The sequence below is a fragment of the Lissotriton helveticus genome, chromosome 4_1 (assembly GCF_964261635.1).
Source record: "Lissotriton helveticus chromosome 4_1, aLisHel1.1, whole genome shotgun sequence".
In the NCBI taxonomy this organism is placed as follows: Eukaryota; Metazoa; Chordata; class Amphibia; order Caudata; family Salamandridae; genus Lissotriton; species Lissotriton helveticus.
In genome coordinates, this window is record NC_136063.1 from 768,764,789 (window position 1) to 768,778,606 (window position 13,818).

Below are 13,818 nucleotides of genomic sequence, written 5' to 3' on the forward strand. Positions count from 1 at the left end.
AGCATGCATCATGACACAGGAAGGTCATTTGCAATTTACTCTTCTAGCACGGCGGATGACTCTGTTAGAAACAGTAAATTCAAATGTATGAAAATGTAAAGCAAGTACACATTAGCACAAAAAATTAAGCAAGTAATCTGGTGGTCTTTGCATCTATGGGGTCCCTGCACATAAATAAATGAATTAATAAATTATATTTTCAATGGGGAGCGGGACAGGAGGGTGGAGAGCATCAGACAAGAACAAAGTGCACTCAGGGAAGGGGGCAAAGAAACAAGTAGGGGAGAGGAAACATGCAGAGCCTTGGAGAGGTTGCTGAAAAATAAAAATAAAAAGAGTCCCCTGAAGCCTACAATGAAAGGACACACATGATCCAGTCAGACCACTGTGAGACTGAAATGCTCCTGGGTGGGACAAAAACAAACTTGGGGAGGAAGGCAACTAAATCAAGAGCAGTCAACAAAGAGAGACAAGAAAGCCATCCAATTATGAGCCAGCCAATTATGACTAGTCTAAATCCACTTCAAGTATTTGTTATGTATTGTAAACAATAGGTCTGCCAACTTAAAGATAAAGCTCTTTATAACAGAGACCAAAAAAGACATTTAAACTATTTCCGTAAGCGTTTCACATAGGCTTGCAACAATGCTCGCTGTTATTTATTAAAACATTTTTTTTTACAATAATACTCTCGTATCTATGCTCTTTTTCCCTTTAAACAAACTTTTTATTTTTATAGAGTAACAAGTTATAAATGTAGTGCGGCTACAGCATATTAATCTTACTGCTGAGATTAATGATGCAGTTGTTTTGCGAGGGACACTGTAGGAGCTGCGAGAGGCAGAGTTTCACTTTACCAGAGAGCAGGGCATATCCGTGAATTTTAAATAATTGTAACCACATGATTCCACAGTGTTACTTCTCATTCGCCAGCAATTTTCCATGCAGAAGGGGCCAAGGAAGAGATCAGTTACAGAGCTTGGCCTTCTTTATCCCTTGCTTTTTTTCCTTTAAGTCTCCCTTTTTTCTTTCTTTTTGCTTCTCATTCTTTGCTGCTCTGACCCACACCCGCACACACACCCGCACACACACACACACACAGACACAAACACAGACACACATAAACTTGCAAACTGAGATCCCACACACAGACATATACACACACATGAACTTGCACACTCACAGATCCCACACACAAACATACACATAGGTCACACACACAGACAAATCCAGACAACCACACACACATATTTGTGCACACGCTGGTCGCAGTCACTCCCATACATTGCCCCCCGCCCCCCACCAACACACACACATTCTCTCTTTGACTCTCACACCCTCTGCACTTTCCTTTCTTCATTTGTTTATGTTTCAGTTCTAAGTAGAGGTGTATGCAGAGGCGGTCTTTGCATAGTAGTAACCCATAAGTCAGCGTGCTGTTATGCTTCTTGGACGACGGTTCTGCTTACTTGGCTTTTAAACGGGCAATAAAATGTACGTGGCGAACCTCGCTCTGACACGGACAGAGGAGAATTTCAGACGGTTGGCCTTCAACCGAACCCACATTTAAAATGTAATTGAATTGCAGGGGTTTACTGCCTTCAAACTTTTTTCCTCATTTAAGCGAGTGCAATTTCCATTCCCTTGCTAAGCTGAATTTTTACGAGAAATTTGAACAGCTATAACATTCTTTAGGCGCAGAGGGCAACAAAGTTAAAAAACACCTGCCAGAGCAGACACAGAGGGATATCACAGCGCTTTTTAATTTCCACGTATAAGCAATGTCAACAGATACCGTAACAATAGACGTCCTTTCGTGTTTAGATTACTTTCAGGGCATGCTCTCAGTGTAGTCATCTGCCAGGCTAGGTTTAGTGTGAAAGGCTTTGCTGGCTTCGAAGGTTTTTTCCTAAAAAGTTTAAACAAAGGAACTGAATTTGTTGTGTTATTCTGTTGGTTTTTTTAGTTCTCGAGGAGGCTTATTATATGGGATTTTGTGTTTTATGTATGTGATATTTTATTTATTAATTACTGCAAAGGAAATTATCAATAGTTATTATAATAGTTATAATAATATAGTTATATATATACACAGTAATATATAGCGTTAAATATATATATATATATATATAGTTATATAGTTATAGTTATAGTTATATAGTTATAGTTATATTATAGTTATATTATAATAATATAATAAGAGTTATAATAGTTATTATAATATTTATTCTGTTGGTTTTTTAGTTCTCGAGAAGGCTTATTATATGGGGTTTTGTGTTTTATGTATGTGATATTTCATCTATTAATTAATGCAAAGAAAATGATCAATAGTAGCTCCCTGCCTTTTAAGTAAGTGCTGGGACCACCATGCTGCCCTCGCAAGGGGACCCCTCAGGTGGCCCACTGATTGTACCTTGCCTCTATGTGCCGACCCATCAATGTGCCTCCTCGGGTAATCTTTGCCTATTTCTCCAATATGGCCAGGCACCCGTGCAAATAAGGGGATTTCCCCTTGGAATCACTCTAGTGCTGGATGTGTGCCTGATATTAAAGAATGGGATGCACAAGCATTTGCACCACTTCTGTAAGTATAGCGTGCTTGGTGGTGAAAGAGGTGGGCGCACAATCCCATTGCATACTGAGGGCGTTTTGTATAGTACAGCTCCGGGTGTTAATTTCCTGAAGATCTGAGGGCTTAATTAATCAAGCCATACACTTATTGACTTTTAAAACCGAGATACCATGGGCTTGATTCATGAACTCCATTTTTTAGTATGTGGAGTAGTACTACTATAGCACTACTCACCTACTACTACTTGGTTATCATTTCCCTATGGGTGGAGACCTCGGCCGCTCCAATCTCTGTGTGGAGATCTCTGCCACAGTGGCGAAGATCTCTACTCTCATAATCATACATTTTGATTGTAAATGTGGGAGGCAGAAAGGGAAGTGGCAAGAAAATACAGAATACTTACTACAAAATGGCAGAGGTTTAGAGAAGTGTTCTGAGGGGCTTAAGAAAGAACACCTACATAGGAGTAAGCCATTTACTGCTCACAAACTACACTTCTAAAGATAATACAGCCCTAAGTGTAACAAAATAGCGAGTAAATGTACTCCAGCCAAACCTAGGAGTAAATTAAGCACCACACCTGGCCACTCACTGGTACTGCACACTCCCATGGAAAATAATGGAGGCAGGGACTTAAAATTACTCCCTTTAAATGCCCATTGGAAAAAATGTTATAATGTTAAATAAATAAAATGATGTCGTCTTTTGTAACACACAAGCACGCACACAAATATAAATATATATTTAATGCAAGATAATTCTATGTACTTATTCAACAGTTAATTTATTCTTTTAAACTTAAACATTAAGCTTAATTTAAAAACTAAATTAAATTACATGTCAAACATGTATTAAACAATTAAATAATGAAACTTAAGTCTATGCATAACTTTTAACAAAATTAAAAAAATATTAAATAAAAATAAAAATCATACCGTGGATAGATTTTTTAAAGAAGTATTCTTTAAGAAATATTATATATAAAGTAAATACATTTTAATATAATAGTTAATTAATATACATTTAATTTAATGAGATGATGTGTTGTAACATTTTAAATTATTAGTTCTAGATTTTTAAGAAATATTTGAAATTATGTTACATTCATAATTAATATTAAATATTTGTAAATATTTTATGTAAAGAATAACAAACTTAGAACATTTTCCCTAGACTTTCTAATAGGGATGCCTCTTCCAATGTCTTGGATATCTCCAACTATGTGTGAATAGTTGCTAATAGTAATTTTACACTCATAAATCCTTTATTAGGAAGCTCCCCAAGGGGATCGAAACATGTAAGTCTACACCTAGGTGAAAATCTACACTTTGAAATGGTGAATTGCAAATGACTGTAGATTTGCTCCTATTTGTGGTAGTAAATAGACACTTGAGTAAATCTACACATCTATATTTACCTTTGTGAATTAGGCTCTATGTTCAGATATATATATAGAAGTAAAACCTTTACAATGTTTTTAGAGTCTACAGACATTTTCAAAAGGCAATCCCAAAATCAGCCCTCTGTCTGAGACCTTATCCTGAAGATAACTCTTTCACCTTTTTACTTTTAAGTTACAAGTTTGTTTGCATTTCTCTGCAGATTTCTGTTAGAATAATACACATTTTTTGTCTGCTTTCTCTTTAAATTCTGTAATGGCAAATCCGTTGCTAGATCTCGTGTTCATCTGCCTGGCCACTGCCCTGCTTTTTTGTCATTCACATAAAGGCTATGAATGTATTTCTTCTCAGCAAACTCCTTGCCAGTTTTAGAGACCTGCTCTACCCAAATCTTGCTCTCATTGCCTGTATCTGAGTTGAATCCTGTGCTCCACCCTGTCTGACAAATGTTATAAAACTGATTTGAATTTGCGTCTTTAACTGACAACTTACTATTCAATTTTGTTACAAATACATTTAAAAAGAAAAATGTAACATTCATTTATTCTAAATATACACTTTGCTCAAAATATGTAAATCATGGTGGATGGATCATTTTCCCACATTCTCCACAGAAAAAAAGAAAAGAGGGAAAAATTCACTTACCTTTCCGGCGACCGCCTCTCCTTTGTCCTCTTCCGTTGATGTAGCAGGAAGCACTCAGGCTCCCGATTCCTTAAGAGAGAGCCAAGCACTCCTCCCCCTGCTCTGAGGGCAGCATAGTCCTGTCACACCCGCACCTTTACATAGCCAATAATGAAAAATACAATGATAATAACAGTGTTATGATAATTTTATTTTCCCCCCAAGGTTCCTTGCTTCAATATTTATTTTATTTATTTTGAAAGTTTAATGTTCTGATTTGTTACCTTTGCCTCAAATTGTAAAGCGCTCTGATATCCTTCGCAATCAAGTTTGCGCTATATAAAACTTTATAAATAAAAAAAATAAAATATGGGTCTTTTGATGGGGAGGCAAAACTCTCCAGGAGATGGATGGTGATAAGTGGATTTAACACCAAAACAGACCAGTAACCAGTAATTGGAAAATATCTAAGAAGGGCACTTAGTCAAGATAAAATCACTTCTTGTTACTTAGCAAAAGTCACTTTATAGAAAATAAGGTCCAAAGACTGAAGGTTGACACCTGGGCTCTCTAGTACTATACGTCTCTCAGTAAGTTGAGGAAGAAAATGGAGAGTGTCACGATATATGGCGAAATACTGAACAATGTTAACCTAGCAAGCCTAGCCCTCACACTGTCCCCTGCATTTACACCATCTCAGGCACATACACCAATACACTCAGCAGCACTTGCACTTACACCGACACTTGTAAAAGCACCAGTTATCTAAGTCTTGCTTACATGCACACCCACCTGCACTGAAACATACACTAGTAACCTTACTCACACCTGCAGTAGCACCAGTAAACTCACACCTACACTCACAGCGGCATTCAGACCTACACTGGCACTTGCATCAGCATGTTTGCTTACTGCTGCAGTCGCACCAGTACTTGCGCCAGTAACTTCACATACATATGTGCTAATACATTAAACCAGTGATCTCACACACCTTCAATCCATCTTGCACTGGCACTCTCGCCTGCATCTATACCTGCATTGACACTGGCAGGTGCACTCATTCATATGTCGGTTGGCACTTCCTCATTAAAAAGCAAACCTATCTCCATCCACTCACACAGCCCTCAGTGAACATACTAACCTGATAAAATAGCATGAGTTGTATATACTTTAATAACAGGGCCGGACTGGGAACCCAAACTGGCCCTGGCAAACTGCTCGGCCAAGCTGTGTGCCAGGGCCGATTCCGCCCGCATTTGTTACAGGGGGCCGATAACAAAAATGGTCCCCAGGGGCCCAAAGCTGGCCCCCACCCTTGCGGCCCACCGGGGAAACGCCTGGTGTCCGCTACGGCCAGCCTGGCCCTGGTTAATATTAATGCACCATTGTGGCAAAGAGGACTTGGGAGAATGTGGAGTGTGGCCAATGATGTTTGTGAGACATCTTTCGTTGATACTGCTGGCATTCACTCTTAGCACTCTAACCATACCTATAAAGGATGCACATGCATCAACAGTGTGACAGCCTATATTCATTTGTAATTGTTTTAATGGTCATGTGTTGGACAAAGTTTTCGCTTGGTGTATTCCTGGGAGCATTATGCCGGCGTTAATCTTGGCGTAATCCTTTGCTGCTTGTCTGTTGGAATGATGGCGTGTCAAGTTGCCCTGATTAACTCGGTAACATACTTTTAAAATCCTCAAGCTTGTTAGTTACTCTAAGCGGTATATCCTAGCTCCACACTGCTGAACTTAGCCTCGTATGTGAAAGCATAGAGGGAATAGTGTCTATTTTTACATGTGTGGGTGGAGTTAGCATGTGTAGGGTATCTTGGCACTGAATAACAGATTTTTATTGTTACCCAACTCAATGCTACTCATTTTGTTGATATCAGAAGGATGAGAGGCTGAGTGGGCCCACTGGGATTCCAACCTGTGACCATGAGGTCGAACACAGGCCCCTACAGTGGACGCATTAGTCCACTATTCCACCAATCAGATCAGTTGTGTTTGTGTGTGTGCTTGTGTGCCTTTGTGTATGCAGTTGTGTTGTTCTATGCTGTAGTCGCCACATTTATGATGTTCTTGAAGGAATTAAGCCCTCATGACCAGTGGTGGCTTGCACAGGTAATGCTCTGGGGCGGAGAGGCGGGACGGGATGGGGCGAGGGGGTAGAGGAGTGTGACATACGACGGGAATGTGGAGAGTAAGTAAATACATAAATAAAAGCACTTAGGGCCAGATTTACAAGCCCCTTGCGCCACTTTTGCGTAATTTTTCTCATGTTAAAAATGACGCAAAAGTGGCGCAAGGGGATTGTAAATCTGCCCTTTAATTTGCGCGAGTAAGTGCTTTTATTTATATATTTGCTTACTCTCCACTTTCCCGTCATACGTCACACTCCACTCCACTACCCTCCCACCCAACCCCGCCCCGTCTCACCTCACTGCCCCACAGCATTACCTGTACGAGCTGCCACTGCTCATGACATCATTTTCAATAATTCCATCTATTTGTAAATAATTGGTAAACCTTGCCCTGGTATGGTTATGCAGATGACCGATTGTATTTTTGGCACAATAGTATAACTTTTCACAGGTTAATTACTGAATTGTTCTTGCAAATCCTCTAAACAATTGTAAATCTACAGATTCGAACTTTCCTTTACTAAATCCAAACTCTGTGTACCGAATTTCCGTTTTTAGTTAAATCTACATCAGCGTGTGAGTGTGCAATCCCCCTGTAGACCACATGCCAAAAGTAAATATTTAACATCCATGAGGTTCAGATTTAATGACCACCACCCCACTGTTGATTGCTGTCTCGAAAAGTATAAACATATATACTCTGGCTTTGGAAATGGTCAAGTTACAAAGCTGGACTCCTTGAAGAAAGTCTCGAAGGGGGGAGGGAATATGTATACCCCCACCCCTCCCCCCTGCTTTTGGCATGTGACGCTCCCCGGGAGCTGTTTTTGAACCATGTCCTCCTACCATCGCTACTGATGCAGTTCTGAGGCACTGACTCGGTTCTGGCCACACTGCCTGACTGCAGACAGTTTTACAGTCCAGAGATAAGTGCAGCCTCCAGAGGTCGTAGAAGTGACCTGGGTCCTCACAAAGATAAACACAGTAGCAATGTCTGTAAAACAACGGTAGCAAAGCCAAGTCTACGTTCAATACAGGGCTTTATTATGCTGCGTAAAGAAAATTATGCTATTTTGTAGTTACAAAAATCAGGACTTTCCTTTCCAAAGGGAGGGTTGGTATGGATGAGAGCAGACCCTGAAGTCTCGAGTGGCAAGCAAACAAGGTTGAGAAATAAGACTGTTTTTTAATTCATAAAATAGCCACTGAGGCCAGTGTTGTTTTAGGGAAGTAGTGAAAGTTTGCTTTCTTTGTTTGTCAAACAGTATGAAAAAAATGCTAATGTCGGGGGCGTGTAGGCGCTGTCTGACGTGTATGGATACGGCGCAGAAGCCCCAAGGTCACACTCTTGATTTTCTTTCAGACTCGAACTGCAAGCTCGAAGATAACTTGGAAGACGGAGAGGAGACAGATTGCAAGAGGCGGCCGGAAGAGGAGGAGGAGCTAGAAGAAGAAACTGTGCACAGCTGTGACAGCTGCCTCCAGGTGTTTGAGTCACTGAGCGATATCACAGAACACAAGATTAATCAATGTCACCTGACAGGTAAACAATACTTATCACTCGGTGGCTCCTCGCGCGCTTCTATTCCTGATTTCTGCTGCGTTTCCTATGTTGATGCCGGCGCGCGCTCCCTCCCACACCCGGAAGAGGAGGAGGAGTCCGCTATCTGACAGGATTTCAGTCATTGCTGCTTAGCTCGTTTTATTTGGATTGGGAAAGTGGTGCTCTGTGCGAGGAGAGGTGGTGGAGTGGGCGACAGTGAGGGTAACAAAAAAAAATAGGCAGGACAAGGAACAATAACCATATTGGCAAGTTGAAAAAAATTATTTTCGCCATATTTAGGAATTTACCGTAGATTACTTCAAAACGATGCTTGTTCTTATGACTCTTGGCAGTGTCTGTTCCGTGTTCGCATTTTCTGTTTATTTGTACTGCACTAGGTGAGCCCAGTCTTTAGATACCTGCCCGGGCGTAGCTGGCAATAATGAAGCAGGTGCAGGGGCACCAGAGCCCAGTAGTACATACAAGGGGCTGCTGTCTAATGGCGCTAAACAAATTGGGGTAGGGGCACATTTTCCTTAATTGTTTTGGGGCCGATGCAATATTTGCTTCACTTGTACATTCAATGGCGTCATTGAGTTACCTATTATGAAAAGCCCAAGTTGATCAACTTGGCAGTCTGGTCCATAATGGATACAAGCACCTACATGCCTTGGGAATTAGAATGGGGCAATTCAGGATAAGCTGGAGAAAGTGTTCGATGGGTGGAAATGCTGAGTATTTGCTGGGAATGTCCACTTATTCAAGGTTTCTCCTAGCTACAGTATCCAAATACAGCTTTCAGAAAATAGCTTCCAACATACCCTTTTTGAAAATTAATTATTTACTTTACTTTCCCTCGTGGTCGTCTGTTGAATACCCCCCTCCCCCACCAAACCTGGCCTCACCGCTCTTACCTGCACCAGCTGCTCCTGTCTATAGCAAATATATAAACTGCATCATTTTATCTTACCGAAGGAGGTTGGCACATCTTTCCTTTTGCCCTCCAATATAAAATCTCCAGCTAATGCAGCTATATATAGGCAGTGGTGAGGATAGCTGATGTGTTGTTTCTGTCTTGAAACTGTCTATCTTGCTATTTCTCCCTTCTTTATATGTCACAGTATTGGCAACCAAGGTAGTATACCAAAGTTTTATAAATATATTGTTATGTTGTATAAAGAAACAGTATATGCATGAAGTTATGAAACTTGAACCTTCCATACAGTATTGTATAATGACCTGTGCAGCTCCCCTTATTTCATATGCGTAGCTTTCAAACACCAAAGGCGTTTGGCATGGTAGTACTTCTTGACTGTGTTTTCTTTTGCAAAACAACACCCTTTTCTCTACTATCGAATGTAAATAAACAGAAAAACAGATTCTGAGATAATAATTCCAATACAATACATAAAATTCACAGTATTTCGAAAAAAAGAATTAATTATATTTAAAAAGAGGACAAAAGAGCTAATTTAGTGAGCTGGAAATGTCTATCACAACCAAATCCCAGAAATTCACTGAAATAACTTTCATTAATAAATGCTACAGTTTGGTTTCATTATAAATGCTAGGATTTTATGAATTTGTCCCACTACTGTCATGGTCGCAACAATAATGCACATGCTGGCAAACTATGAAGAAATGACCATAGATTTGGGAAGGTCAGGGTAGAGGTGGCAACCACCTGTAAATTGATACAAATATGGTATTTTTACACAACTCATGGCATCCTTATGCAGTCCCCATCAGCATATATTTTCATCAACACAGGATTTTATCAGCATTTTAGGAACACTTTTTTTTATCAGCATTTTAGGAACATAGAATGCTGCATAACCAAACCTGTTCATCATTAATGATCAAAACCTATGCAACACTTGTTAGCCTCTTTTGTACCTTTGTGCAAAGCACATTTTCCAAATTATCACCATAACTAATACTCACCAAAGCAAGTTATCTCCTGTAGTGCAGTTGGAGATTTCTTGAACAGAACAGAATAAGACATCATTGGCATGAGTAAATATCTCATAAGAATCAAGGGAAGCTGTGTCTGAAATCAACACAAAATATCTTTCCGTAGCCGATGGTGCTCCATTGCAAACACAAGTAATCCCCTGTTATTTGACTGTTATCTTCTAGTTAGCAGTGCCTGAATGGCTTCATTTTAACACAAAATACCACACCCAATCTCGAAGCCTCTGCTTTAAGATCACCCCTTGGTCTACACTAGATGTGTACATTGTCAGTAGAAAAAATATTCACCTTAAGTGGAAGATGTTCTCATATTCTGTGCAAAATATTTTCATTTTCCTTGCTAGCTATTCTATAGGTTGAAACCCTTCAAAACACAGTTTCCAAAACATAAATATATTTTGGTGAAAAATCTCTCCATTATCACTATTCTATATAATACATAATATGCCGCACTTCTAACAAGCTAGTGTGAGCCCGAGAGAGCTCTGGTACACAGTTTTAGAGCTGTGAAGACAGCAGCTGCTATTGAATATCTGCCATCCCCTTGAGTACCACTAAAGGGTGCGAGGAGGCCACAAGGGTGGTGCAGTCTCACACTATTACCTTTCAGTATTTGTCATCCCTCCCATCGTGTCATACTTTTAAGGAAATAGGCATAGTCATATGCTACACATATTTTTCCTCGTTACGCCTCAACTCGGGAGGCGTACAGTTTTGACGCATTCTCAGGTTTACAGATCCTTGAAAATCTGAGAATGTGTCAAAACCCATAGGTGTTGCATGGGGAAACCCACCTCAATGCACATGAAATGCCCCCCCCCCCAATGCAGTGTGAGGCAATGCAGCAACTTGCCCTGCATTGCCATACACCATATCTATGATACCATGAGAAGCCATGCAAAGTGGCTTTACGTGGCATCGTAGATATGGGGTTGCACTCTGTGCCTCAAGAGTGCCATAACATTTGGTGCACCAGCTGTGCATGGGGCTTGTAAATACGCCCCTAACTTTACTTCATTACTTTAGCCTCCATTATCATACATGGCCATGCCTTGGACTAGATTAAAGATGAGTACATTGATTAATTTATCCTGCACAACTCTGCTGAAGCAAGTTAATTGATTTCTTTGTGCTGCATTATTTAACAGAATTATATTTTGATTACTATATTCATCATTAGATTACAGGCAAAGATAGCAATTATTAGTTTACCCTGTATTAGTGTATGAAATGAGACTCCTATGGTTTCATTTCCCTTTGCTGGATTGCACACATGACATAGATCTGCACTAGATTGCTTGAGAGATCTTTGATTACTTTACTATGCATTGCATTCCGGAATGATATTACGTTGATTATTTTGCCATGCCTTAGTTTACCCCATAATAGAGGTATTACTTTAGGCTACAATACATTAATAAATAAGGCAAAAGTCTTCAATTTGTATCTGTGTATTAGATTACAGGAGTTGATGACTCTGATTACATTACTGTGCATTAGATTATGAGATAATTTGCAAGTTACTATACGTTTTAGTGTACGACAGAAGACTGCTTGCTCTGTATAAAATACCAGAAGGGCAGATTTCTGATTACTTTAACCTGCATTAGATTACAGGGAACTTCAGTGATTACTTTATGCTGCATCATATTATTTAAGGAACATGCTCAATTACTATTTCTTTAATTGGATTACAGGTTACTTTTACTGGTATATTTTTCTGTACTATGTGTAAATCAATAAACATGAATACTACCATTTCCTAGTGCTGTATTTGATTATAGAAGCACATTTTTCCAGTTACAGTGACCTTTTTGTGTCGCAGAAGGAGATTACTTCGACATTAGACTGTTGTTTCCTTGTTCCAAATATTTTACCTTTATTAGATCACCAACGATTACTGTGACTACTTTACTGTGGATTGGATTACAGAAAGAAATTAAACTAGTACATTTTCCCCATACCAAATTACAAAAATACATTATCTAAATTATTTAGTCTTCTGTTAGATAACAGCAGAGCCAACCACACAGAACAAATTTGCAACACTGGCAGTATCAATGCACAATTCCCTTAAACACTGAAGCCCACAAACTTCATCACAGTATAATTCCTCAAAACACAGCATAGGTATCAATAGACAGTATAAATGCATGATTTTCTCCAAGCACAGGAGCAATGATATCAATTTCCTCCTCAAAACACATGCAGTTGCAAATATAATGTTCTCTCGCATAACACGGGCACACCACAGACATAGCACAGGTCTTCAAAAGTGCAGTTTTTGCTCACAAACTGCACTAGCCCGGCAGGGACAACATCTAGGCAAACTGTCCCATGCATAAGCAGTGCAGATCTATTAATGAGAATATCTTAAAGTCACACACCCCTAGGTCCAAAATCCCTGTTGCGCTATTGAGTTTTCCTTCTTCCCTCACTTCAGATGTCATGCTGCGCTTTATTTTCCTGACCTGCATGTTGCAGGATTTTAGAGAGTGGGAGGTGTGTAGCCTCCTGAGGACTGTTATCCCCAGTAGATTTAACTGGAGAAAATGGCCCTGCTCTAAAGTGCTATGTGTATAAAGTGGTGCATCTGCTGGTCTACACTCGTGGGAGTTGTCTGCTTGTCCCACTTGTTTGATGCTATTTCAGAGGATTTGTACCTGGATCATGCCTAGGCTTTCCTGTTTTCAGTTTCTATCTTTGGTAAATTCTGGTGGGGTTTTTTCAGTGTTTTCAATACCTTAAAAAACAGTTGTTATCAGTGATTACACATTTTCGCGCCACTAAAAACAACAGAAAAAGTGTTTTTCCGGTGTTTATGGAACATTTTGCTTTTATTATTGCTTGCTTTCTGCATTTATAGAACATAATATATAGACACTGTATGTATAGTGTATATGAGGTCCAAATAGAGTTTTGCAAATTAAACTTATTGTAATACACCATACAATACTTCTTCAGTGAGTCTTTGGTCATGTGCGCTCGCCCTTTCCTTCCCATGTAAACTTCGGTGTAAAGACCCTCTCAACATTGGCACTTGAGACAGGCAACTTCAAAACAGCCAGTACACAATTTGTTAACTCTGGCCACTGACATAGCTTTCCCTGTCAATACTGGTTGCTGTGCCAAAGTCACTAAAGGTGTCACCCAGTCTACTCTAAAGGAGGTTTCACATCTACACCAATTATGCCGAACACTTGGCAGACAAGGCTTTTTTCAAGCTCTAGTTTTTTTCATTATGTCCACTACAGAAGTTATGTTTTCCTGTAAAAATCTAATAATGCAGTAGAGTGCACTTTTTTCACATCACAATGTTTATGCGACCAAAGATCCTCACATTTCTTGCCTTTGGCACCATCACTCAGCAAACATTCTGTAAACAGTTGCCACATGGATAATATAGCATTCATAGCCCCTTGGAATGAGAACCATAAGTTAAGGGACCCAGTTGAGATGTCTCTTTTTGTATGCCCCACAAAGCACAAAATCATAAATCTTTGCATTTTAGTTCCTCTGCATAAGGAAACAGTGCACCAGAATGGACTAAAAAGTCAAT

The 13,818-nt window shown here is 39.6% G+C and overlaps 1 protein-coding gene across 4 annotated transcripts in view; it reads left to right on the top strand.

The window, feature by feature from the left end:
* ZNF521 (zinc finger protein 521) overlaps positions 1-13,818 on the top strand; it is a 671,937-nt gene that overhangs the window by 66,708 nt on the left and 591,411 nt on the right. For all 4 annotated transcript variants that reach the window (XM_078687407.1, XM_078687409.1, XM_078687406.1 and 1 more), the window contains exon 2: positions 8,106-8,285. In XM_078687407.1, the coding sequence (XP_078543533.1) occupies positions 8,106-8,285 (180 nt within the window). The remainder of the gene's footprint in view (positions 1-8,105; positions 8,286-13,818) is intronic.